The sequence below is a fragment of the Corythoichthys intestinalis genome, chromosome 5 (assembly GCF_030265065.1).
Source record: "Corythoichthys intestinalis isolate RoL2023-P3 chromosome 5, ASM3026506v1, whole genome shotgun sequence".
NCBI classification, from domain to species: Eukaryota; Metazoa; Chordata; class Actinopteri; order Syngnathiformes; family Syngnathidae; genus Corythoichthys; species Corythoichthys intestinalis.
The window spans coordinates 28,262,352-28,290,301 of NC_080399.1; the positions used below are offsets into that span (position 1 = coordinate 28,262,352).

General features: G+C 39.9%; 1 protein-coding gene across 3 annotated transcripts; it reads right to left on the reverse strand.

Moving 5' to 3' along the window:
* Positions 1-27,515, reverse strand: LOC130916319 (alpha-1,3-mannosyl-glycoprotein 4-beta-N-acetylglucosaminyltransferase C-like). Of its 3 annotated transcripts, none has more exons than XM_057836953.1 (6): positions 27,369-27,515; positions 27,115-27,298; positions 26,207-26,283; positions 3,506-3,651; positions 3,116-3,263; positions 1-1,546 (listed from the first exon to the last, which is right to left on the reverse strand). In XM_057836953.1, exons 4-6 carry the CDS (start codon positions 3,638-3,640, stop codon positions 381-383), a joined length of 1,449 nt encoding a protein of 482 aa, XP_057692936.1. In that variant the 5' UTR covers positions 3,641-3,651; positions 26,207-26,283; positions 27,115-27,298; positions 27,369-27,515; the 3' UTR covers positions 1-380. The 3 variants fall into 3 exon arrangements, with proteins under 3 accessions (XP_057692936.1, XP_057692934.1, XP_057692935.1); XM_057836951.1 differs by having other exon boundaries at positions 4-1,546; positions 3,116-3,266; XM_057836952.1 differs by having other exon boundaries at positions 4-1,546; positions 3,116-3,266; positions 27,115-27,239; positions 27,369-27,505.
* Positions 27,516-27,950: the final 435 nt, after the last annotated feature.

The window sequence follows — 27,950 nt, forward strand, 5'->3', positions numbered from 1 at the left end:
AATGGATTGGACGTCTACTAGTGATGAACTCATTCCATTTCAGAGCAGAAGCTTGTTTTTCTGTTTATTAGTTGTTTGTAGAATATCTTCGAATGATTTCCTGACCAATGTAGAAATTTTGGGGGAATGTCAGTATTAGTGTGTCACCTGCTTTAGAAGCAGTTTGATTTCCAAACTTCCAAAACAAGACAGCAGACACAGATGAACTTATTTCAGGCTTTATATTTAAAAAACGAAGTATAAATGGGGATTACGGATTGCTTTTTTTTTTTTACACTCGTGGGAAAATTTGTTGAAAAACATAATACACAAGAAAATATAGACTTTCCCCAGATTCTCCCAGCAGTCATCCAACACAAATACGTTCATGATTTGATCTGTCACTTGATCAACGGGCCGCCGGGCTGTGCGGTCCATAGACTAATGGTTCTGATGATGAGCCACTCCTTCTGGCTGGCTGTCACCACGACGCGTACGCAGTCCACGTCAAAGCCAATTTTCCTGTTTACGTCCTGGACCTCAACCCTGCCTCCTTTGAACTCCCCCAGAGTTATGAAGGAGGCACACTGGCCATCCTGCTTGCCCTCTACACGCCTCTGGCCCACTTCCACAGCACCGTGATGGAGGATGTCACTCTGCCTGTCCTCCGACCCTGTTGTGATCTTGATTCTGCTGATCTTGGCCGACTTGTTGAAGACAACCACAAAGAAGTCCCCTGTGGATGGGGGCTTTCCCCAGAAGTATTCATCCACGGCACTGTAGGCCTTGCTAGCGTCGTAGCTCTCGAATACAGGGATGTTTGTATAGAGGCGCGCCGGCGGGTTGTCAGGAATGTCCACTGCATCCTCCTCAAAATCGTCATCCTTTAACTTGTTCTCAACACCCTTGTAAGATGAGTAGTAGCCCATGTGCTGGAAGAGGGACGGCTTAAAGCGTATCACGTCCTTCTGGGCCAGCAGGCCACGGAAGTGTATTAAAAGCCAGTCGCACGGCATCTCCTGGTAGAACATAAGCAGGAAGTGTGCTAGGCGCTGAAGGTCCCGCGTGTGATAAAGCTTGCCGATGTAGCCCAGCTTGGAGAACTCCAGCATCACCCAATAGGAGCCCTCCCGAGAGGCAATTACCTTTTTCAGCGCCGTCAAGAAGTTACGAGAGCAGCGCACGTCATCCTCCAGCATCATGTAGAAGTCAGAGAGATTGGTGCAAAAGTTAAGCAAGAAGGCGTAGTCCACGTTTTGTTTGGAGCGGAAGCGGACCCGGTCCTCGGGGTCGTTGTAGTTCCTCTTTAGGCCGTCCAGGGACGGATAGTACTCCTCGGGGGCCTGGATCACCAGCAGGCGGCCGGCGATGATGTGATGCGAGAACTTGCGACTTATTTCCTGCAGCAGGTTCTCACACCACAGTGGGTCGAAGTCAGCCAGGTGGACCACTACCAAAATCTCCGTCAGCTCGTCGTAACTGGATTGGTCGAAAATCGACTTGAGTGTCTCTAGGAGGTAGTTCCCTCGTTTCCGCTTCACTGACGACAGCCCAATGGTCAGATACTCTAACAATGACAAAGGATAACTCATGTCGATCATGATTTGACAGTTTCAGATGTGTTACGATTAACCCTTTAACACCGAACGTGTCAGATGCGACACGTTTACGCATATCATCTTTGAACCCTCGTAACACTGTAATTACGTCACCCACGTGCCCCTGGTTGCTCTCATTTGAAAGTACAGAAGTTGATGTCCACACCAGTTTTTATTTGAAGTCAATCGACCAAGTAAAACGGGAGATAATGTCATTTGAGTTTGATAGTTTTATTGCACTCATAAATATGCATTAAAACGCTGCATGGACCATGTGTCTATCTCCATATTTCCATCATTTCTTCTCCTTTTTCAAAACCAAAGCAGCACAAAAGACTACATGTCCCAAGAGCCGTCGTGATGTCAGGAAGGACGAACCTAATGTGAACATTTTTAATAAATTGCCAAGCTAGGCGCCAACTAAGGAAAAGGAGACACGCAAAGCAAGCAACGGCTGGTTGGATTGAGCGAGCGACTTTGAAACGTGCAAAATGAATCGAAAACTAAATTTAGCGCAAGCTAATGCATTTTTTCATTAACTCGAGGAATAGGATGAGCTGTATTTGTCGTTGTTTTCCTCGGATTAGTCGGCATCTCGGCGAGTAGAAGTGACAGTAGCGCTCAAACGGCGGAAAAGTAGGCTGTGTGATGTTGTATGTGACGCAGCTCAGTGACCTGTTCAAAAACAAACTTTATTGAGTGCGCAAAAACAAAAACAAAAAAACCCTTTACTGGGTCACATGCCTGAAAAAAATTTGAATTGAACGGAACTTCTTGTCAATATTTTTGAAAATACTATTTTTTTTAATGTTATATATGTATTTTTTTTCACTATGAATCTTTTCAATTTTTATATAGATGTGTGTTCTAGAAGCCTGATTGCATATACATGTATACCTTTGATAAGGGTCCTCCAAACCCTTTTTGTGTTGGATGATATAAATAATTTTTTTTCTTACTATTTTGCACTGCATATAACCTGTTTTGACCATAGTATGTGTAAAGGCCAAAAACGCCTATGACCATACCTGCTGCTTGTGTTGAATTGTCAAACATAAAACTATTCAATCTTATTTTTTTCTATTGAATGTTTATCCTAGCAAGTTAAATAAATATTATCAAGCTTCAAAACGGTTGGTCGAGCACGTTTGGTTGTCAGTGGGACATCAACATTACACATTTTGAAAAAAGATTTTGGCATTTTTTTGTCTTTTTGGGTCCAAAATGTGGATTAAAATCGGTCAGTGAGGAAAACAAACAGTTTGGACATGAAGTTCAAGGTATCCTGAAAAAAGGGACCCAACTTGGCCATTGTGAACAATTTTTTCCTTGAAATATAAAGGCAACATCAAAGGCATGCAAATTCGGCCAAAATAGGCTTAGGTGTTAAAGGGTTAATGTTACTTTGACATTTGGTGCAAGTAATATGATTAGAATTTCAAACCAGAGTGTGCCCAAAACAAACGAACTGATGATCAGGTACTCTGATGATTACAACATATCACACAACTCATCAAATACTCAAGTGATTTGGTTACTTTTCCTTGACAAAGGGACCCCCGCAAGATAGCGGTATGTTACGTTGATGGTCCCAGAGAAGTTAGACAGGTCTCGGAAGGTGTGGATGTATCGCTCCGTGCTGGCGGGATGCATCAATGCCTCGCCCAGTTGGCGCTTTTCTGTATCCTGCTGAAAAGTCAAAAGACTAATGAAAAACATAGTATTTTGGTGAGAAAATGCACATTACGCAGGGACAGGTGGAGTATAAGAAAGCTTGACGCAGTAGCATCCGTTCTTACAGGTCACGTAAGGAAACTGAGCTTGAGACAATGATAAGTTCCTCACCTTCTTCGTTTCCTCTTAACAACCTATTTTTTAGGATTTTCCTTTGGTATTACAAAATAGTTTAAACAGTGACTGCCACTCACCAGCACATATCCATCCATGTCCACGTAGAGGTTGAAGAGCAGCAAGAAGGCAACTAGGAAGCCCAGCAGAGGCAATGTGGATCTCTTCCTCAGACACCTCATCTTGTCCGCAAACATCCACATCAACCTCAGCATGCGGCCTCTCACTACCAGAAATCATGACAAGGAGTTGCAGCCGTTATTCATTAAGGCTTGCTGTGTTTCCATCCATTTACTGTTTATCACAGAGAGGGTTGCTATTCCTTAGCATACTGTGTAAAACTAAACTAGAATGCTTGGTGAAATGACTTTCCATTATGCACTCTAAAAGGGAACATCAGACTTAAAGACTTTTAGGCCCTAATAAGCCACAATTGTTCTCTTTTACTGAAATATGTTATTAGAAACACATAAAATATTGCCATTGATTTACAAATCTATAATATTTAGTACATATTTTGACCTACGGAGGGCGCCATGTTTTATGTGTGCAATGGAGGCTCGGGGCGATGACGTAGATTGTCACGGTCATTAGATGAACACTACCGGGTTACTCCAATTCTTTCTATGCGGCGAGATGTCACATCCGCATATCGGTTAAAAGCGGCGAGTGCTGACTGTTTGTGTTTTTATTGAGTCATTTATCACCTTTTCATTGCCTCAGAATACTTTTTGCATGTGTTTCCCCCTCATACCTTTAGGCATTGTGTTTTCTAGTGGTAGCTTTAAAGCAGATTGTTGATCTGTTGACCACATGAGTCACTTAGCATATTTAAACCACCCTTATTTGATATTGCTACGTTTAAGTATTTTCTTAAGGAATCTGAAGTATGTTCTGTCTGTATGCATCTAAACCAGTGGTTCTTAACCTGGGTTCGATCGAACTTTAGGGGTTTGGTGAGTCGGTCTCAGGGGTTCGGTGGAGCCTCTGCCGCTGGGGTCAAGACACACCGACTCATCCTGTCTATACATGATGGCATGCCCCGCTTGGCCGTCACTGGCTGCAGATGATCACATGACATTGCTTGGCCAATCAGTGCTGCGAAGAATTAAGTGCACTCGGGAGTGATACAACGTCTGAAAGTCAGCGTAGTACGTTGTATATTTACTTTCTTCATATTTGAATCCATATTAACTATGTCGAGCAAAACGAAAGTGGTCAGACGAATATATTCAATATGGATTCTCATGTATCACAGAACGGGGTTGGAGACAGCATCCAAGCTAGATGATTTGCAATGCTAAGTTGAGCAACTCTAGCCTCTCACTGGCAAAACTAAAGGAACACTTCGAAAAGCTACATGGAGATAGGGAATATATGAACACAAAGTTTGCTGAATTCAAGGTGAACAGAGCCAAACTCGAAGATAAGGCCACTCTGCCTGCTCTTTGATTTGTACCCAATTAACAAACCAATCCTCACAACATCATATGAAGTTGCGTACCTGATCGCAAAGCAGGTATGTAATTTGTTGTGAGTTCATGCACTATGTACATTTTGTTCTGCACGGTTTATTTTGTGCACCAGTAGAAAAACTATATGTCTTGGATTTGAAAAAAAAAAAAATCATATTTTATTTAACACTAAAGTAGGGCTCGGTGAATGCGCATATGAAACTGGTGGGGTTCGATAGCATAACAAGGTTAAGAACCACTGATCTAAACAAAGCAAGCTGAAACCGCACGGTAGTACTTTGCTAATTTTACAAATTGTATAAAAACAAAAACATCAAGAGGGGTTTCATTATCAAATTATTTTAACTCATAATAACGTTTATCTTTTAAGAAGTACAAGCCTTTCTTTCCGTGGATCCCTTTAATTAACTCATTTGCTCCCAAAAACGTATAAATACGTTCTATTTTTAATTGTTTCAGTGTCCCAAAAATTTATTTATACGTCTTTTACGTGTTCTCTATGTTCGAATGCAACTCTGCTCCATCACACAATGCTGAAAATCGATTTTAAAGCAATAAAACTGGCCACTGGAGGGCAGTGGAACATTTGGTAAGACCCGCAACCCGATTCAACGGAACAACCGGCCGGGGCGCCGGAGGAAGACGACTGAATGGACGTCCAGGACGCCTGGCATGGGAAGTCCAAGCAAGACGACCGGGAGGACGTCCGGGACGCCAGGCGACAAACGATCAAGTGCGACAGCATGCCAGGTGGTGGATGACAGAGCAGAACAACCGGGAGGACGCCCGGGATGCCAGGCGTTGGACGACCGAGCCGAACGACTGGGACCACCAGTGCAGCGGATGATACCGTTGAGTCCGTGCTGCTCGCGGAGCAGAATGCGTGCCGCCGTGCTCGGCCCCTCGCGTCCCCTGCACCCTCCAGTGTCCCGCGACTCAGCGGGAAACGCGCACGGCCAAACCAGTTCCCCCCCAGGAACCCTAACCCCACACAAGTTCCCCAGGCGAACTCCACCACGAGGCAGTGGTCACCACAAAAGAAAGACTACAAAAAATCCGTTTTGATGAGACACTACAGGCGGTGACGAGGGAAAAGTCCACCCCATCCGCCGAGACAGCCGCGGCGGCCACAACAGCACCATCTCCCAGCCCAACAATCCAGCCATGTGCAAATAAATTGTTACTTTGCTATCAAAATGTCTATTTGTCTTGTTTATGTTATTTTGTAGAAGGAAAACATTATTTAGATGTTTGGAATGTCATTAAAGCCAAACATAGCTGTGTTAAAGTCAAAGTTATGTTTGAAATGTATGCTTTTACAAAAAGCTCAATTTCTCAGAAATTTTTCATCAGAAATTGGAAAATTGCTCAAACTCAGCTATTTTCTAATGCTGATTTCTAAAGAATGGAAATAGATATTTAACTAACTTTTTTTCCAGCTGAAAGAAGAGAGTCCTGTCATGTGTCAATGTTTCAGCTATTAATGTTTCATCATATTGAATGTACTAATGTTTCAGCTATTAATGTTTCATTGTATTGCATGTATTAATGTTGCAGCAATTAATGTTTCAGCATATTGCATCACACTCATGCATCACAAAGCTTTCGTCGCATGTACTGTGTACCCTTTATTATGTCACAAAGACCAACTGAGAACACTATAACACTATCACACTATCACTATATCACTATATTCACCAATCGTTCTTTTGGTGGGGTCCATGTTTAAATAGCAATAGAACAGAATTTCCTGTGGGCCTTGCAAAATCAGTCAAAATTCAGTAAAATGGCCGGGAGCAAAGGCGGTTGCACCGGTGAAAATGGCTGGGCGTGAATGAGTTAAGAGTGGTACACACATACTGACAATTAGGGATGGAAAAACCGAAGCTTTCCGAAACAATGAACCACGTTTGAGACAATTGCCCTAAATTGAATCAGTGTTTCAAGGCGTTTGACACACTGCAAGAGCTCCATCTACTGGATAAACAGTGCATGTTTCCTTTTAAAACTAAAGTCAAATTGCCTCAGCATTACATATCTTCAATAGAATTAAGTGGATGTCATCTATTTCAACTGTGAGATCGTGTCGTCATTAGTGTGATTTACACAAAGTTGACCTTTTTAAGGCCATGTCATTGCTTTGTCTGTGAAGACGTATACAAAGCAGTATTTGTAATACACGACGGTGCTAGTCTTGTTAGTGGCTCGTCCTAGATGTCGGGGAGTAACTCTGTATTGTTGTTTTTTTGTAAATATTACAGTAGAGTAAGCACAGTGCTTGGGAACAGGGATATTATTTATTGCATACTATAAGGGTTTCCAAAATCATAAGATGGAAATAATTGAGCCGAATAAAAGTAAGGAAAGGTTTGTGAAATATTTTATTTTTTAATTAAGAATAATTTCTGGGAGGGTGGTTGTGTCGTATTTGTATCTATTCTAAATAAACGTATGCCACTATCTAGTGTATAACAATGTGAATGAATTTAATGAAATTTAAAGAGCATACGACAGGAGAAAAAAAGTCATAAATGGCATTATTATGTGAATTAGAATCATATTTTGAGACGATTCAACGATATACAACAATTTAGCAAAGCGCAGATGACGAGAAATTTCTCTTCCCCGGCTTCGGAGAATGTAAACAAACCAAAAGACGTGACAGCTAGCCGACATGCTAACCTGAACCGAGTGATGTTTTAAAGTCTTCAAAGCGGAAAATCACACATAACTAGCCTGGACTTATTGACATGACGACTGGGTTGTCGATTGTCTTCGCGGATCGGGAAACCGCCCAGCGGAGAGCAATTTACAGTTCGTTCCCCGGACGAGGGCGGCTGCAGTTGTTGTGCAGCTAACGTGCTGCTGATGAGCATGAGGAGAGCTTTTTACATGCCTATCAATGATCAAAAGTAAGTAGTCCTTTATTTAAAGAAAGATTGTAGTGTTTACTTTGTAATCGCTGTATTAATATTTGACATAATACAAAACAAGATGTTTACTCAATTCCTCGTAAGTCCAGTGGTCCCACAGTAAATATCCACGGTGAATGGGAACCTTTTGAAACTCCAAAAAGGCGCATTCCCACCGATTGAGCGGGCGGGCTCCCATCGTGTTTTCAGTTTCCTGTGGAAACAGTGTGACTCGCTGACACATCTGTGACGTTCGAGGCCTTGTCAGCAGTGGTCACGTGATTTTTGGCTTGCTCGACGCCGTTTTCGGAACACTGCTTTGACACACCTCTACTTCATTTGCTCGAATCAGATTCGAGCAGGAAGGCTCGAGCATCCCATCTCTACTGACAATCGGATCAAGCATCTCTCAAAGGCCAAAATGTTGAATGCCTCTAAAAGATTCTCCTGAATCATTTTTCATTGTTCGCTATCTTAGTGCGCCCCCCCCCCTTCCAATCTCTCACTAGTCAGTGGTTGCTCACAGTACATCTATATGGAAATTAATTCGTGTCGATAAATAAATGAAGCCGTGTGTGTTGACTCAACTTTATGACACATCACTGCCATTTTGTTTGTTTTATGTCTTTGCTTCTTCCTCCTTCCGATCATTACCTTCTTAGCGTTTGAGGACAACAATGGCGGGTGGCTCTGAATGACAATCATGTTTTTCACGTTTAGCGGTAAAAGAGGGTGCCTCAATCAAGGTGCCCTTCGTAGAGACGTTCATCCCGGTTCGCGGGGAGAGTGGCAGTGCCCTGCGTGGAGGACCCCTGCTCTCAGTGCAGTCTCATCAAGATGGATGGCACACTTGTAAAGGCGACTCATGTGAGGTGATTGATGCTTTGGCTTTGCTTTGACTTTGCGGGCTGTCGGCTCACTGCGGGAACACATCAATAACGTGTTTAGCCTCTGCTACAACATTGTGAACGGGCTCTGTCAATCTACTGGAATGCTAAGCATCGCTATAGACAAAAAAATAGAGCTTCATTTTCCTACCGAATGGTGATAGATGTCCAATCCATTTTAATTGGGAAGGCTAGCACTGAATGATCACGTCTCAGTGAATATTGCTGCCATCCTCCCAATCCACATGGACAGGACGTCTATCACTGTCAATGGCAGCCAAAGCGAAAAACGACATGTGACAAATTAATTAGAGTATTCATCCTCACTCCTGATCATTATCTAGTCTTCATGCTAGAGCACAGCCGCACTGTCTAAGAAAATAGAGCCCATAGTCTCCACACCATAAAAGATGTACGCACACAAGTCAAGCTCTCAATCAACAGGAAGGTTTGACAAAACCAATCCCCGGAACAGAGACATAGACTCACCGGCCACTTTATTAGGTAAACCTGTCAAACTGCTCGTTAACACTTGATTTCTAATCAGCCAATCACATGGCGGCAACTCAGTGCATTTAGGCATATAGACAGGGTTTAAGACAATCTCCTGCAGTTCAAACCGAGCATCAGTATGGGGAAGAAAGGTGATTTGAGTGACTTTGAAAGTTGCATGGTTGTTGGTGCCAGAAGGGCTGGTCTGAGTATTTCAGAAACTGCTGATCTATTGGGATTTTCACGCACAACCATCTCTAGGGTTTACAGAGAATGATCCGAAAAAGAAAAAAATATCCAGTGACCGGCAGTTCTGTGGGCAGAAATGCCTTGTTGATGCCAGAGGTCAGAGGAGAATGGCCAGACTGGTTCGAGCTGATAGAAAGGCAACAGTGACTCAAATAACCACCTGTTACAAACAAGGTAGGCAGAAGAGCATCTCTGAACACACAGTACGTCGAACTTTGAGGCAGATGGGCTACAGCAGCAGAAGACCACGCTGGGTGCCACTCCTTTCAGCTAAGAACAGGAAACTGAGGCTACAATTTGCACAAGCTCATTGAAATTGGACAATAGAAGATTGGAAAAACGTTGCCTGGTCTGATGAGTCGATTTCTGCTGCGACATTCAGATGGTAGGGTCAGAATTTGGCGTCAACAACATGAAAGCATGGATCCATCCTGCCTTGTATCAACGGTTGAGGCTGGTGGTGGTGGTGTAATGGTGTGGGGAATATTTTCTTGGCACTCTTTGGGCCCCTTGGTACCAATTGAGCATCATTGGAACGCCACAGCCTACCTGAGTATTGTTGCTGACCATGTCCATCCCTTTATGACTACAATGTACCCAACTTCTGATGGCTACTTTCGGCAGGATAATGCGCCATGTCATAAAGCTGGAATCATCTCAGACTGGTTTCTTGATCATGACAATGAGTTCACTGTACTCAAATGGCCTCCACAGTCACCAGATCTCAATCCACTAGAGCATCTTTGGGATGTGGTGGAGCGGGAGAGTCGCATCATGGATGTGCAGCTGACAAATCTGCACCAACTGTGTGATGCCATCATGTCAATATGGACCAAACTCTCTGAGGAATGCTTCCAGCACCTTGTTGAATCTATGCCACAAATCATTGAGGCAGTTCTGAGGGCAAAAGGGGGTCCAACCCGTTACTAGCATGGTGTACCTAATAAAGTGGCTGGTGTGTGAGTGTATAAAAACAACATTGTGAAGACACCTTCTCAGTCTACTGAAGTACTGCTAATTGTCTAAGTTTGCATACACCATTACGGCTCAATCACTTAACTGCATGTACTGGAATCCCCAGAGACTGTTGTTATACAAATGAAAAGACCTAGTTGGCCGTTATTCTCTGTCCCGTTTCGGCGGGCCTCAGGGCAGAACGCTAAATAATGTGGGTCAGAGCCACCACTGCCGAGGAGCGTCTATCCACATTAGCGTCATCCAAGGAGCCCCTACAGTTCCACGTTCAAGACTGAGCCGCTTTGACTCCACCTAACAGTGTTGCTCTGATCAGTACGGCATGGAAATGGAAACCGGATTTCACATTCATATTCACATATATGGATAACATCTACGTTGCCAAAAGTTTGAACGCTTATTTTTCTCCATAAGCCCTGTGAAAGGTGAGCAACCACTCCAGTTCTCAAGCATCCCTAATGAGGAATCGCCAGGTTTCAAACATGCCATAGAACATGGATGACAGTTTGTGTCGAAAAACAAGATGCAGTAAATACACACGAGTCAATAAAGGTGTCAGAATAACTAGATTCACATTGACGCTTCCATGCAAGGTGGTTTCACAAACGTGTCAGGAAGCACACATGACCTATTTTCCCGCTCGGTGCGGTGCGGTTGTTGTTTAAAATGCAGCTCTGATGGCCTTTGGATGATTTAGCAAGCATCTCGTCACAGGCGTTAGACATTAAATTTCCGCTACGGTGAGTATCTGCTATTGTGAGAATGATGCTTTTACTGCCATAGATGCAGTAAGGATGGATGTATTGGACTAAAGATCATGGAGACAAAACTGAGTCGGTTTTCAATGCCACATGACTCACTGTGTCTGTTACTACAAAAAGTTCAGCCCTCGGGGCGTGACCGTCACACAGAAGATGTTTGGCCTTGTGCAGCTGTGTTATTAGTTCCCCACTTCTGTGTGATTCATCAGACTCCACCCAAGAGCAATGACAAAAACTCATAGTTTCCGAATTTTCAAAATTGTAATGACAAGTGCATCTTGAGATCTCGGCTAAAAAGTCAAGTTTTTCACCGACAAACCACAGCAAAGTGAATTTTCAGCAAGATGAACGTGATTGCAAAGTTTCGGATGAAATAATGCCAACATCAAAGATGTGAATTTGGTTGCATGTCAAATTAAAGCTCTTTAAGAGGATTTCCGGGTTCTAAAACAATGTTGTATCATTTTCAGACATTTTACTGAGAGCAATGTATCAAAAGTCCACATGACTTTACATTTCCGGGTGATAAATGCTAGGCTTCCTCTTGAACGCTCATTGCTCATACGTACAAGTGAAGAACACTGGCCACCGGTGTACTTCCGCCAGCTCTCTGATTGGTTGGGTTCGTGGCGCATTTGTGAAGTGTCTGCAAAACTGAGCGTGCAGAAAAAACAAGCCAGCGAGCGTAGGGTTCCTGAGATTGAGCAAGAGCAGGAGCGGGGAATTGAGCGGATAAAACCACAGTTATGGAGCCCAGAGCAGATTTTTTGTTTTTGCACAATATTATTTTAAGAGCTCAAATCAAAATCATTATTTGCTCGCTCAATATTTTTATGCGCTCGAAAATCTATTTTTCTGTGCTCAAAATCTAAAATTGCTCATTTTGGAGGCAGTAAAGGTCATTACTATTTTGATGATGAAATAGAATTTATTTCAAGATTTCCATTATTTTATCCTCCACTTATTCTGTTAAAGGTTGTTAACGGGCAATTTCTAACTGGTTAACAGTCAAGAAAATGTATAACTACACGATCAGTGCTCATCTTAGTTAGGGATGTCCCTATCATATATTTTTACATGTGAGTCACACCAAACACACCAAGCAAGTCCGAGTCACCTGATTTTGAGGATCTGTTGATATCGAGTCCAGATCCAAAACCTGAGAAATGAAAGAGGAAAAAAACTATACCCACCTGCACCTATACCCACCCACCAAATGTCTGCTCCGACCTTCCGGTTTAGAAAGAACAACATGATATGCGGTTGAAGTAAGCATTGTGTTGACAATGTTAAAATTGCAAAACCAAGCCAGAGAACCCACGGAATCTCCAAAAATGGATTCAGCACGACGTAGATGAGACGTAGATGAGAATGTATGATTTTTCTTATCACTTCGTTGATCATTCGTATACAAAATTATATCAACCGGTCAGCCTGTGTTGACGTGAGGATTGATACACCGGCCACTTGAGTGACCAAAATGAGGTAAAATTACAAATAATATGGCATTTGCCGAATGCAGAAGGGCTGACATGGATTTTGTTGTTCCAAGAAAGTACTACAAGGTATGTACATATAAACAAAAAAAGTATGTTATTCTTTTTTATTGCAGATATTGATCGCAATAAAACATTTGGACAACATGATTCCATTTCTTGTTTTATTAAAATGATTGGTGAATGTGCAAAACAGGTCAATAAATCACAATTCATAAAATTATTGGAAAAATAGCATACGAGAATGTGATACGAAACAGCAGATCTCAGGAGCATCGGCAAACTTTCACCTGACAATACGGCCTCCACATGGGCTTTCTCCTGCTGTCTTTGGGAATTCTAGCTCTAATAGCGTATCTTAAGGTTGCAGGAGTTAAAAAACTCGTAGTTAGATTTCGGGATGGAGCTGACGGTCCACCGCAAGGCGAGCCACTGCCTCCTGCCCCAGCCTCTTGGCCGCCCCTGGATAAAACGACGTAGTCTCGATATATGTCCATCAACATACACTAAGTGTTGATGTGAGGCACATTAACTTGTCTCCCCATGCCTAACAGTGTTTTTCACCTGTAAACAAACGAACCAAAAACTTGTAACACATTTGTGCGTTGACATAATTGTGTCATCCAACATGTACTGATTAGCAACAGGCTAGCAGCCGGTACAGAAATTGAAAATAATATTAAAGATAATCATAATTACAACCATCATCGTAATAACAATATCAAAGGCAACAGGTCGTTTCATGCGCAAGACTTTAGCTTCAGTATTTTTGGAGCACCGGACACATGAAAATGCAGGAGTAGGAAGAACATACCTTTCATAACACAGCAGTAACATGGCTACAAAAACACCCGGCACGAGCTTGGTTCCACATGTGCCTTCATGAACGTGTTGTCCTCCCCGTGTCGGGATTTTGATGAGTAATGTTACTCCAGCTCCACTGCTGTTTTGGATGGAGAAATTCTAAAACGGAAGTTGCAAGCAAACATAAGGAAGTAAAGCGGAAGTACCTTGGAAATTTGTCTATAGCTATATAAAAGGGTTCTTTGTACAGTAGTAGTTTTAACAAATGGGGGGGGGGGGGTTATAAAACCCTTATTTTTTTCATGTCATTTGTGCAGTACAAATTTATATATATATAAAATAAAAAAGTTGGTTATCCAATGTGATGAATTTGCTCTCGCTGGACCTTTTCTTTGCTCTGCAGTTTGTTTCACTCGTGTAAGCAATATAATTTACAACTGGATTATTTTGTTGCTTGTAACCCTGAACTCATTCACTGCCAATGACATTAAATCCAATTCAACAGGGACGGCTGATATTGTGTGATCATGTTTCACTGCCACTGACTGGGAGTTAGAATAGATTGGATTTAACAATTAAAAAGAGAAAGGTTCAATAAATTCAATTAGTATAACAGGATTCTTAATATTGTAAATGCTCAGTGGTTTGGATTAAATAACAGAGGATTCCATTCTTCCTTTCCCATCCTCTGTCTAATATACAAGATTATAAAGTAATCCATTCCATTGAATCACTTTTTGGCCACATTCTGCATCAGTATGGGCTGCTTTGAAATGCAGGAACAAGCGCTGACACAGCTTTTCCAAGCAACACATGTGTGTGTGCATGTGCGCGTGTGTGTAGGTGTGTGTGCATTTGCAAGCAATCAGCAAGTAAACAGCCGGTCGTCGGTCCTCCCACTTGGAGACTTTTAAAGCAACTGCCTTCTTGTACGTGTTTACTTATTCATCAAAAGGTGGCAGAGGGAAAGAAGGAGGGGGAGCATGCAGTTACTTTCTCCCCTTCCAGCAATTACTCTCGTCCTGTTGATGCAGGAGGGAGTATGTCTCTTTAAAAATGTATGCAACCCAACCCTACACTTGGCTCAAGATGGCTAAACAGTGAAAATAAATGCCCCTGTCCTCATTGGATATACTAGAATGTAACTGCTTCTTCTGCGGTCTGGTCTAAATTTCTCTTGCTATAAATTCGAGACATGATGCTGATACTAAGTCACAAGTGCTTCAACGAAATTATTTAGCTAAACAAGAATTCATGCAAGTAAGTACAGTAAGTAAGAAAGTCCGGTAAGTGAGTGCGTAAGTGACTAATTTTGGTTTAATTAAATGACTAAGTCACCAGCCAATATATGTAACATTATACCAATCAACAAATCATTCTACTAATTTCAATCAAAACATGATGGTGGTGACAATCAAAAACAAAATACTGCACCTTCATCTGGGTTGGTTCCGAAAAGTAAACAACAAATTAACTGATAGAAAGTGGGGCAATTATGCAAACTAAGAAAAATAAAAACCCTAATCAGCAAAAAACACACCTTACCCATTCATGCATGAATTATAATTTTTTCCCCTAAATAGTTTTATCGTATTTATATATGACAGGGGTCTCAAACCTGCAGCCCTAGGGCCAATAGTGGCCTACGAGATAATATTTCATGGCCCACTTTTGTCATCTAATTGTAGTATTATATGATGGAAAACACAGACAAGGCTGAAAAAGCAGTTTCTGCTCTTGCGCCCCTCTTTACAATAAACTGCTTTATTTCAAGCCAAAAGAACTGTTGTGTTTGATAGAATAATATGTCTATATGCTGCAATAGTAGATTCATGGCGCATTAAGCCCCCAAACTATTTTTAATTTGTCCGTTTTACCCTGGAAACCCCCGTTTAAAGACGTCGTGCAACCGCTTCTTTTTCAACCCAGCCATAAAAAGAAGGTAAGTAATTATATTTATTATTCAAAATGTCTGTCATTTTTAGCTTAGAATCATTAATTGATGTCTAATATTTTGTCAAAGAAAAAAAAAAACGACTTTAAAATATTATTCACTCGCATATTTTAAACTTTTAAACAAATTACGTCACAATGAAAAAATTGGTGTCCGTAAAAAGGTCATGGATATCTACCTCATAACTATCCCTTAATTGTATATATATATATTTTTTTAATGCTGTCACATTTTCCCCGATATGTTAGATAATAAATAATCGATCCAAACAAAGTTGAAGAAAAATAAAGGTTTAAAAGGGTAAACATATGAAAAAGAAAATCTCAACCACTCCTTGATGTCTGCGATTTCTGCATTGCGACCCTTGTTATATTACCATGTTTTACCCATAAAATCCCCCCCAAATCCGGCTGTGACCATTCACAGCTGTGTCTTGACACTCGTTGATACATGTTACGTGGAGTTTTTGGATCGATAAAAGGTAAGTATGTAATAATATCTCATTAAAATCATGGCGTCTTTAATTATGCTCTCGCGTGCTCTCACCTCCAGTTAGGATTTTGCTGTTTAAATTTTTTTTTTTTTTTCTAAATGTCCTCCTGTTCAAAAATTTTCTCCCCCCTGAAAATTGAGATTTTAAGCTTTCCAATGATGTATGACACATGCATATGAGACAATTTTGAAATTTGGCCAAATTAGGGGTCTCAGAGCAGAACGTCAAGTCACCTGAGTGTTGTCTGCCATATGCATAAATGAATGAAGTAATTGAATGATTTATCAAAAAAATATATTATGGAAGTAATTAATGAAGTAATGAAACACAAATTAAATAGAAAGCCACAAGTAATAATAAATTAGGGCTGTCAAAAAATTAAAAATTTTAATCGAGTTAATTATAGCTTAAAATGTAATTAATCGTAATTAATCGCAATTCAAATCATCTCTAAAATTTGCCATATTTTTCTGTAAATTATTGTTGGAATGGAAAGATAAGACACAAGACAAATATATGCATTCAACATATGGTACATAAGTACTGCATTTGTTTATTATAAAAATAAATCAACAAGATGGCATTAACATCATTAACATTCTCTTAAAGCCATCCATGGATAGAAAGACTTGTACTAACATTTATCTTTTAAGAACTATAAGTTATAGAAATTTTATATTAAAACCCCTCTTAATGTTTTCGTTTTATTAAAATTTGTAAAAATTTCAATCAAAAAATAAACTAGTAGCTCGCCATTGTTGATGTCTAGCCTGGTACTCCAGACTCACCGCTGTTCCAGCTATTGATTCTGGCCACCATTAAGCGGATAAAATTTCCAGGGCGGCGCAAGCCACAGCAAACAGACAGCGGAGTGGACCAATCAGCGACGGGCGGGACGAGGGACTTGCGCCCGGAAGTAAACATACGAGGAGAGCGGAGTTTATTCAACATGGCTAGCGTGAGACAGACTGTTGTCAATGACTTGTGTCGATGTGTTTTTGGTCATTTAAAACTGATTTTACCGTGGATTGGAACATATTCTCGGCTCTCCTGTTCGCCATCTGTGTTGCTGTGGAGACGACTTCCGACGCGGAAGAGTGACGTTGCTCGTTAAGAACACGTCACGCAAATAAACGAATCTGATTTGTCCATTGATTTTGTACTTGCTCGAGAGGCCGTTAATGGACTGGGTCCCAGACTATACTCTCAGTGTTTGAAAAACACAGGGAGAACAGTCTGGCCGTGCCAGGCAAGTTGATGTCAATAATTACACCATGCTCACTCATGGTACTAACCCATGAAATCACTTGGACCCAAACGCCAGCAGAGGGCGCCAAACACCAAAAAACAAGTAACAAGCGGACGTTACACTGTACTGTCATTTTAGTCTGTTTGAGCGGGGCATGTGCGTTAATTGCGTCAAATATTTTAACGTGATTAATTAAAAAAATTAATTACCGCCCGTTAATGCGATAATTTTGACAGCCCTATAATTGACATAAACATTATTAAAAAATGTTTTTAAACAGGTACATTAAAATAAAATTAACAAAAAGGAAAATAAAGACATGAATATAAAAGTGTTACTGTGTGTATTTTGCACTAAGAATTTTATTCCTTCATTCATCTTCTGTGCCGCTTATCCTCACAAGGGTTGCGGGGGTGCTGGAGCCTATCCCAGCTAACTATGGGTAGTAGCCAGGGTACACACTGATTTATTTATTTATTTTTGTTTTGTTTAATAAATCTCTTGGTACCTCAGATACAGAAGTTTAACTATTTGGCTTCCAAAGATCAAATGATCGAATACTTGCTTCCAGCCCCTCCTAGTTGAAATGGATTGGACGTCTATTGCTGTCAATAGGTGTGCTCACTTACTAACTACAAGAACACATACTCTGTAACCTGGGCTGGGAATGAATGAGTTAAGCTAATGACAACTTTTGAATAGACATCCACCATAGTGACCATGGTCCCAAAAATGTAACACTTTCCATTTTGGCATAGCTTTTTAAGTAATTCAACATGTGTTGCATGGAAAAATTAAAATCTATTGGAAGCATGCCGTGTCTCATGAATAATTCACGAGGACATGCAGGAGGAGCTTCTTTGTCTGGCAGGGAGACGACAATAAAGATATTCTATTTTACCGGGCTTGCTTTATGGTCCATCACTGCTGCGGGATATTACATCACCGGGGACGTGCCAATCATCCGCCAGTATGGGACAGGTGGTTTGATGTCAAAGTGACACTTGGTTGTTGTTAGTCATCGAGAATGCATGAAAATGAACACTAATGGAAGGATTGGTTGGGGGGCAAGAGGGAAAACAGGAGACAATATGAAAAACAAAAAAGTGGGATTGCCACTTTGGGAGCTTTGCACCAGAAAAAGTGAGAAGAAGATGCGAGGGAAGATGCTGGTCTCCATGGCGACAAGCCCAGTAGTGGAAGACATGCTCTCCATCTAGCTCACATTCGGGGATGACAACTTCTGCTTGATGAGAGCTCAGTGACTATAAGCATCTTGGGACATGCTTTGAAAAGCAATAAGAAAGAAAGGAATGTTCTAACTAGACTGGCAAACAACTTTATTACACCTTTATTTATTACACCTTTATTTGAAAAAAAAAAAAAAAAATCAATAGAGTTGAAAGTTATATATTTGTACTTTGAAAACTACTTGGGTCATAAGCCCATGTTTACATTGTAGTTCAGTACTTTTGTTCTGGTGGATATTAACCATTGTTACTAAGGTATTAAACATACACACACACACACACACACATATATATATATATATATATATATATATATATATATATATATATATATATATATATATATATATATATATATATATATGTATATATTAGGGCTGTCAAAATTATCGCGTTAACGCGCGGTAATTAATTTTTTAAATTAATCACGTTAAAATATTTGACACAATTAACGCACATGTCCCGCTCAGACAGTATTCTGCCTTTTGGTAAGTTTTACAGCAAGGTTTTTTGTGCTGTCTAACAGCGAACTCTTGTGGTCGCTTTGCGACATGGTTTATTGCTTTCTTGCCAGTTCAATATGGCTGCACGACGTCTCGGGCTGACACCTACGTTGTAATGTTGTGCTTATATGATCCTTGGACAAGATTTGTCCGTAAGTATGGTTGTTGTAAAGAATGTACATATTATAGTAAGCGAAATGTTATATTTTTTGTATGAGACGCTTTTTGTTTATGTTTAGTGAACCTGTATAGCATGCTAAGCTAACGTTGTTGCTAATGCAATGCTTGTGTACTTTTTTTTGTAGTTTCACTACGGTCTAAAGAGGACTGTGGTTTAAGGTCATTTTATTAATAAATCAGATGAAAAAGGAAGAAGTCTGATTATTAAGGCGTCGTTCACTAGCTGTCTAGCTTTGGAAAAAGTAGACGCTTCGGAGTGAGGACAGCATAGACAGATTTAAATGACAGTAGAGTGAAATGCCCACTACAGTGCTTATGTACCGTATGTTGAATGTATATATCAATCTTGTGTCTTAGCTTTCCATTCCAACAAATTATTTTACAGGATATATATATAATTTACAGAAAAATATGGCATATTTTATAGATGGTTTGAATTGCTATTAATTGCGATTAATTACGATTAATTAATTTTAAAGCTGTAATTAACTCGATTAAAAATTTTAATCGTTTGACAGCCCTAATATATATATACACACACACATATATATATATATATATTAAACATACGGTACATACATCCTATCGGTTATCTCGCCTTGAGGCTCATGTTAGGTAAAGTCAACGCAGTTTCATCTTTAGTAAGCCAGGCTGTCAACTATTCCGGGTCATTGAGGGAAACAGCCTCCGTTTTATTTACGCTTGTCTGGACGCACTGTTTGGTGGTGAGAGATGTTTCAACTGAGGAGGGATTGGAGTTGTTCTGGAATGAATGGAGATTTAGAAGGCAAAGAAGTGGAAAGTTATGCAAATGCCAAGTCAATCATCTGACCTGAATCCAGTTGTGCATGCAAAATGCCCCAATAACATTGGAAAAGCGGCTTGACCGAGTTGTGATTTTTGATTCTTTAAAAAGTGTGAGTGTTTGACCCTCTCCTATCACAGACAACTCACTGAAAATGAAATGGCATTAGGCTGCATCAGATATCTAGAGATCACCTTCAAAATCAATAGGGATTTATTCATGTTTCCACTGGGTAAAAAAAAAAAAAAACACCCACTCCCAACAAAAACAGTAAAACAGTAAGGCTGGCGAGTATGCACATCAGATTGAATTGGATTATTCAAACAGATTATTCAAAATAATAATTTCACAGATTTAAATCTTGCTGATCCTCAGATAAAAACAGGAATGACAGCAACAAATCTAGGATGGGATTACAAATGCACAACAAGCCCAAACATTATCTAAAATGTCAAATTATAACTTACGCTCACTTTAAAAAGAAATTTCCTACCAACATCTGGTGAATACCAACACGATTATGCACATGGAATGTTGATATTTTCAGTTGAATCATCTTGACAAAAATCATCTCTGAGGGGATTTGGGGGGAACAAGATTAGAGCTGCCAAATGCGAATCAAAAGCGGCTTTTTGCTGCTTTTTTCCCCGCAGTGCGTTATAAGAAGATTACAACGTGACATGCAGTGGGATAAATGCTCCTCTCACACACATACAAACGCGCACGCACACGCACGCACACTTTAAATTTAAAAAATGATCCATTTTACGTATCAAAAACCACAGCACAATGAATGATGGCAATTTTATCACAGAAGAGACTGAGGGCAGCAGGAAAAACAATGCTACAGCTAAGCCGAGACTGCCTGCACATTAAATTAAAAAACTGCGAAAACCACAGAACACCAAATTCATCATTTACAGTAGTGATGCACGATAATACATTTTTCAACCGATACCGATAACCAATAATTTCCTCCTCATTCCAACCGATAACCGATAATGTCAAGCCGATAATTCTATTAAAAGATTTATGTAAAATTTTAAAGTATACACAAAAGAAAATATTACTGTGCAAACATATAATTTATTGCTCTTTTTTTCCAACATAAAATATGAACAAGTCGTCAATTCAAACATCTAAATAATGACAGATTGTCTGACATTCTGTAATGGTAAACCTTTGGCAACAATTACTTACAGAGTAAATACCTAAGTTGCACAAAAATGCCTTTAAAAGTAAGCCATTCCTAACATATATAACATTAATACACTGCAAAACACACCTCCTTAAAACTAGTCAGTTTTAAGTGTAAATCTATTGGCAATAAGTGAAATTATCTGCCATCGCTTCAAGTGTATTTCAGATTTCTTGGAAGAAAAATAGCTAGCTGAAAATAATCTTAACAGCCTTGTTTTAAGCAATACATTATTACACTTAATCCAAAAAAAAAAAAAAAAACTTGGAAGAAGGAAAGATTTTGAATAATATTTGTGGCGACAGAATATTGATTTAAGAATTTGATTATCTACTGTGACTGTAATTGAGCAGAGAAATAAGTTAAATAATTTGAAAAGTGATTACTAATGTTATATGCTTTGTTGCACACTGTGAAAATGATTAACTCAAAAGAGCGAGATGTCATGTACCCATTCTGCAGCGCTTTGTTTACATTTGCGGCTTTCACGACATTTGCTTTACAGCAGCTAAACTGATACACGGCAGTACTATTTGGACCGAGTTGGAGCTGGTATCTGCGTGCGTGTTGTTTTGTGCCTGAGTTTTGTTAAGCCGAAAATAAAGGCAGCGTTACAAAATCATCTGACCGCTCGTCATTTTACATACTGAATGCATGATTGACTGGCTGACTTTGTTTTCTCCATGTTTAAATTATCATCTAACCACTGTGCATTATGATAAGCTTGCTTACTGGACATCACTTTTTCATGAAGAATGGTGGTCGTATAAACTGCATTATTTTTTTATCCAGGGCTTTGGTTCTCGGGTCATTTAGGTAAAAAAAAAAAAAAAACGTGTCTCGTCTCGGCGGCAGCTACGTTCGTACCGGATAATCCGCCCGCCCCGGCCGGTTCGCCGCGGCGTATTCGGGTCCTGGCTCTGCTCGCACGCGGTGGGGAAACGCTTGAGAAACCGGGGTGTTCGCCGGAGGTCCCGAGGCCGGAAGACGGCTGCTTGCCGACTATCGGTCTCCAGTCGTGCCGGTGTTTAGCCTTAGATGCGAATTTCCCACCCGCCTTGGGCTGCATTCCGAAACAGCCCGACTCTGTATCGTCACAAGCCCTGTAGTTTAACTTAGCGTTTACAATAGCTTTAGCATTCCCGCTAGCAGCAGCCTCATATTCGTTCCAAAAATCTTTGTGATGCAGTTTTAAATGGCTGCTGGGTTAGTGGTTTTGAATGAGGAAGCTTTCTTTCTCCTTCGTGGAACTTCTACGGTACATGTTTCGCAGATGGCGAGAGCGTCGTTTTTTTAGTAACAGCCGCCATAATATTGAACTACTTCTTGTTGTGTAACTCAGCCTCCCCAACCCCTCCTCCCTCAGGGGCTTCAGAGAGGGGAGGGGTTGAGGAGGCGGCGTGCTGAATTCTTCGGTTGCGCACATTTGGAGGCTAAATCAAGTATATAATTATCGGATTGCATTATCGGTTGAATTTTTTTATCAACTGGATTATCTGTGTGACGTCATAATTGCCATTATCGGCCGATAATTATCGGTGACCGATATTATCGTGTATCTTTAATTTACAGCGATGAAATTGATTTAAATTTACCATTTTTATACACAGGAAGTTGGCAGGAAAAACACTGTTGCCTTAATAACGGTTTGTGTTATACAGTGATCCCTCTCAAATTTGCGCTTCAAACTTCGCGTCCTCAGTCCATCGCGGATTTTTTTTGTCAATTAAAAAAAATATACAGATGAGCTGTCCCAAGCCGATCGCATAATTTCACTCTCCCTACCTCCCTCTCACTGCTATTTGTTCATCAGGCAGTGCACTGGAGTTTCTCATTAAAGTTAACAATGATTGACAGATGTTTGGGTTGGACCCTGCCAGAGACACGTACTTCAAAGCGTCGCATGCATCAGTCATCGTTTAACTTGTTAAACGGTTGCTGTGGAAACTCATTGTGTGTAAGTGAGCAGCTTGAGTGGATTTAAATGGATTCACCCAATAAAGAATTTAATAAAGGCAGGCATTTTTCTACTACTTTATTCTCATTTAAAATAATTCAGTGGGACAGTAACATGTTTAAAACTTATCATAATTATTACATTTGAAGTGCTTAAAAACCATTTATCATAATATATTTATACATAAATATTTTTTCATTATACTTTGAGGAAAAAAGTGAAAAAACATGTCTTATATTTATCTCTTTCCAGTGCTAAATCTGAATAATTACATTGAACACACACAAAAAAACCCCTTCGTTTTTCACTAATTGCGGTGGGGTCAAGTCCCCATTACCCGCGAAAAACGAGGGATCACCGTATTGCCAATTCATTTGTATTTATCGTAGTTCTATTTTTCTTTTCAGTCTTTGTCGGATTATTGTTTTGTTGCTAAGAGCTGCATTCCGAGTCCTGTCATGTTTCCGATCATGGTGAGCTTAATCCCAATGTTTTTGTATTTCTGTTACTTCTTACCTTGCTTTTAAGACCCTATTATTTTAGTGTTTGAAATTTTCCTCTTGACTTATCTATTTTTCTCTTGTAGATACCACATTCTCATGTCTTCCTGGTTTTAGAGCCACATTTTGGCGACGTCACCACAAGCTGAAAGATCTGTGAGGTGCTACACTGCAACCGACATGGACGCACACACACGAGTGCACACATCCTGTGCTACATTACATTATCTACACACAATTGCTACTACCTCATAAAGTGAAATCTTCCAAATCAACCTTCGCTGCACGCATCATTCACAGTGAAGGCACTTGTGTCTCTTTGATGTCAACCCTTTAAATTTCAGCAAGGGCAAGATCAAAGACCGAATGGCGATTGATCTGGAATGATGTCATGTCATGACCTCAAACATCCATCCACGTTTCAGTGAAGTGAATCACTTTTTATTCTTCAAATTTCTAAAAATAGAGGTCTACTCCAAGTTTATGGCCCGTTTGACTCGGCAAGGCTGAGCAGTCTTATCAGCTCCGCCTGCCAACACCTTCTTCTTTTGATCAGGTATTATCCCCCCACCGCGCTTTCATCCTTCCGCCTCCACAGTGTATTCCCGCCTTTCGCCGCCATGGCTAGGATAATGAAGCCTGCCGGGACGCCCGCTGGCCTTCCGCGCCACCCCCGCGCCTTTAGCGGTGCAATTAAACGAAGCTAACGATTGTCTGCTGAAAAATGTGTTTGACTTTTTTGCAGCCATAAAATGTGTCAAAACAAGAACACTATTTTTTTTAAGCAGCCATTTCAAAAGCACAGACTGAACACAAACAAGATCCTGCTGATTTTTTGAGAGGGAGAAATCTTCTGACTAATCTTTACATTAGTCACAATTACAATTCACAAATGCAAACTGGATTTACTAAATTGCTTTTTAAAAAAAATACTTTTAACCGACGTGTATGGAAGCGTATTGCATTCACTTGAAAAATTAAAAAACGAGAGGCTGTTTTTTTAATTAATTTTTTTTCAACCCTCTGTTTTTCTGAGTAATTTATTTTTGGGGCTTTTTTTTTTAATGAATTTTTTTTCAACCCTCCATTTTTCTAATTAATTTGTTTTTGGGTTTGTTTTTTGAATTAATTTTTTTCCCCAACATCGTTTTTCTAATTAATTTATTTTTGGGGTTGTTTTTTTTAATTAATTTTTTTTCCAAGTTTGGTTTTCAAAATAATTTATTTTTGTGGTTGTTTTTTGAATTAATTTGTTTTTTTCCAACCTTATTTTTCAAAATAATTTATTTTCAAGTTTGTTTTTTTAATTAATTTGTTTTTCAACTTTGTTTTTCAAAGTAATTTATTTTTGGGTTTGTTTTTGAATTATTTTTTTCCCCCAACTTCGCTTTTCAAAGTAATTTATTTTTGGGTTTGTTTTTTAATTTTTTTTTTTTCCTGAACTTGGCTACCGAGGAAAAAATATTTATTCAAAATTCACGCACTTGGAAGTCTCGCGCGAACTGCATCCTGCAAGTCCAATACTGGAAGACACCTCTCTCGACACCTTCAAGCGGCCGTTTTTCAAATAAATATTTTTACCTGAGCTTGCTAATGCTAATGGCTACCAAGAAAAAAAAAAAATCAAAAAACAGCCCCAAAAATAAATTACTCAGAAAAACGGAGGGTTGAAAAAAAATTAATTCAAAAAACAGCCTCCCATTTTTTTATTTTTCAAGTGAATGCAATACGCTTCCGTAGACGTGTGTTCCGTTTTTTTTTTTTTTTTTTCCTTAGGCTTTTTTTTTTTTTTTTTTTTTTAGTTACTACAAATGTTTTATGTCCATTTCACTTGCAGAAGGCAGGGGTTACGTGGGTTTGGTCTGTTTGTTTGTTTTTTCTGTATGTTAGTGTTCAAGATAAGAACGAATAAAGGGATTATTATCAAACTTGCAGGATACGTTTCTAAAATGACAGTTCATTAAATTTTGGAGTGATGAAGTCAAAGGTCATAGAGGTCAGAAAAAGAATTTCATAATAAAGAATGAGCTTACCAAACTCAGTTTGGATGATGAGAACAGAAAGAGTGATGACATTTTGCGGCATGAGGGCAAACGTAAACGAGGTTCTAGTGCCCACTCTACTAAATATGGTGATGCTTTCAATTTGTCTGCATAAGCAGTGGACTGCTCGAGTGCTCCTCTACTTCTCTTTGTAATGGAATTACGAACTTGCTTCAAACACATGCGCTAGTGTAAAAAAAAAAAAAAAAAAAAAAGTCTGTTTCTGATGCACTAATAGATGTTAACGGATTGGGATAGTCAAATACAAAATGAAAAGACTTAGAAGGACTTTGGAGCAGGCACTAGTAAGGACCTAACCGTCTAGTCATGTAAAATATGTGTACTGAAACAACAGTCTTCGAAGTGGTGGCAGTCATGCCAATCAAATGTTTTTTCTTGTTGTTTTATTAACAGCACAAATAATGGGCAGACCAAAAAGAATTGTACTGATTTTAAAAACATTTTAAAAAGAGAATCATGAGGCCGTCATCATATCGCTTCTATTCATATTTTCTTAACGGGCTGACAAAACAAAACCTTTTTCTAAATCATTATTATGAATTTTTACCGACATGTAGCACATTGGGTGAATGTCTTACCTGTTGGCTGGTGCCGTGATTAATGTTGTTTCCACAGGTCAGCATGAGCCCTTTTGTCTTAAATGAGGGCAAATGACCTGAAACCGTAAAGAGGCCTATTCAGTCAAGCAGCAATTAATAAAAGTGACTAATACAAGTTTAGTATTGTAAAATGCAGTTTTACTGGCTTTTTTTGGCTCATTCTACCTACAGCGGTGATGCTTTAATAAAAAAATTAAAACAATTTTTAAAAAAGTGTCTTATTATTATAGACCTAGCATAATTTAGTAATGCAGCATAGCAATTATATGATTCATTTTTGCATTCTTTTTAATTTTTATTCTTGAAACAAGCTAGGAGTTGCATCTCAATTTTGTTTTTGCCGTATTATTCGGGCTATAAGTCGCAGTTTTTTTGTCATAGTTTGGCGGGGGATGCAACTTATACTCTGGAGCGACTTATGTGTGTGTTCAAGATGACATATTTGTTCTATGTGTTGGATTTTATCAAGTAAATTTCCCCCCCAAATATGACTTATACTCTGGTGCAAATTATATGTTGTTGTTTTTTTTCCCTCTTCATTGCGCACTTTTGGGCTGGTGCGACTTATACTCAGATGCGACTTATAGTCTGAAAAATATGGTAGTTTCACCATATAAAAAGGCGTTCTATTCTATTCATTACAGATAGTACAGTACACGCGAACAAGCAACGAAATATTGCAACTGGGTAGCCCAAGTTATTATCTGACTAGAATTGCCTAAAATTTAGTGGGGACTCAACTTGATACTTATTTTTTGAGGCTTCATTGAAACCTGAAGGTTAAGTCTCAACAATTGGTAAAAAACGGACAGATGACTAAACACGTGACGGCATTGGGTCCAAATGGATCGCAAACACACACAAAATGAGAATCAGCATTAACTCACGGAAATTCCCACGGCGTGCTGTTCAGGGTCAGCAGAAGCTGTGTGATGATGCACAGCTGTCAATCAAGAGGCGGAGGAGGGTGTTCTCCGGTGGTCCAGATGCTGCGGCGGCATGTCAGCTTTCACTGGTAACACGAGATGCACACGCAGCGTGATTATTTCTTCCTCTCTGCTGATGTGGAGGCTTAAGAAGAAAGCTCAAGTCTGACAGAAGTTGAAAGAAGGGGAAGGGTGTGAATAAAAGGTGGTCTCACCTGAACTCATGTCCGTGACTCACAACAGTGAAGAGGAAAGAGATGAGGAGTAGGAGGGTGAAGGAGAAAGTGAAGCTCTCCTCTCTGGCTGCGATACTGCTACATCTGCTCAACCTAATCATCCTCCTCCCTCTCCTCATCCCCATCCTCCCTCACTCTTTCTCTCTCTCTCCTCCACCACAAGGTGTCACAAACAGTGTGTGTCTGCACCAAATGCCTCATTGGTTCCTCTCCTGCTGTCTAGGTGTGTGTGTGTGAGTGTGTGTTTTGCATCACGCAGCAGCTGTGCATCCACAATGACTTTGCTTGACACCTTCATCCAGCTTGAACACCACGTTCCTACAATTCAGAACAGATCAGTCAGTGACTTTTTTTCCATCTAAAAAATATCCACCAAAAATACATTACATTAGTGGAAAGCTCACTTGGTGGGTTTTACAAAATTTTGGTGCACGTTCAGTGGACCTTTTGATGGTCTTAAAATTAGTGGGAAAATGGTCAGTTTTGGCATTTGCCTCTATGCTGGAAAAAACATGTACATGACCAATCCAAAACCTAGATAATTGATATGCCACTAGTCAA

Bases quoted from the DNA above. Each gene is read 5' to 3' on its own strand.
- LOC130916319 (XM_057836951.1), bottom strand. From the start codon at position 3,640: ATGCTGAGGTTGATGTGGATGTTTGCGGACAAGATGAGGTGTCTGAGG. The intron at 3,267-3,505 runs GTGAGTGGCAGT...TTGACTTTTCAG, and splicing joins ACATGGATGGATATGTGCTG to CAGGATACAGAAAAGCGCCA. The intron at 1,547-3,115 runs GTAACCAAATCA...TGTCATTGTTAG, and splicing joins GGTCCCTTTGTCAAGGAAAA to AGTATCTGACCATTGGGCTG.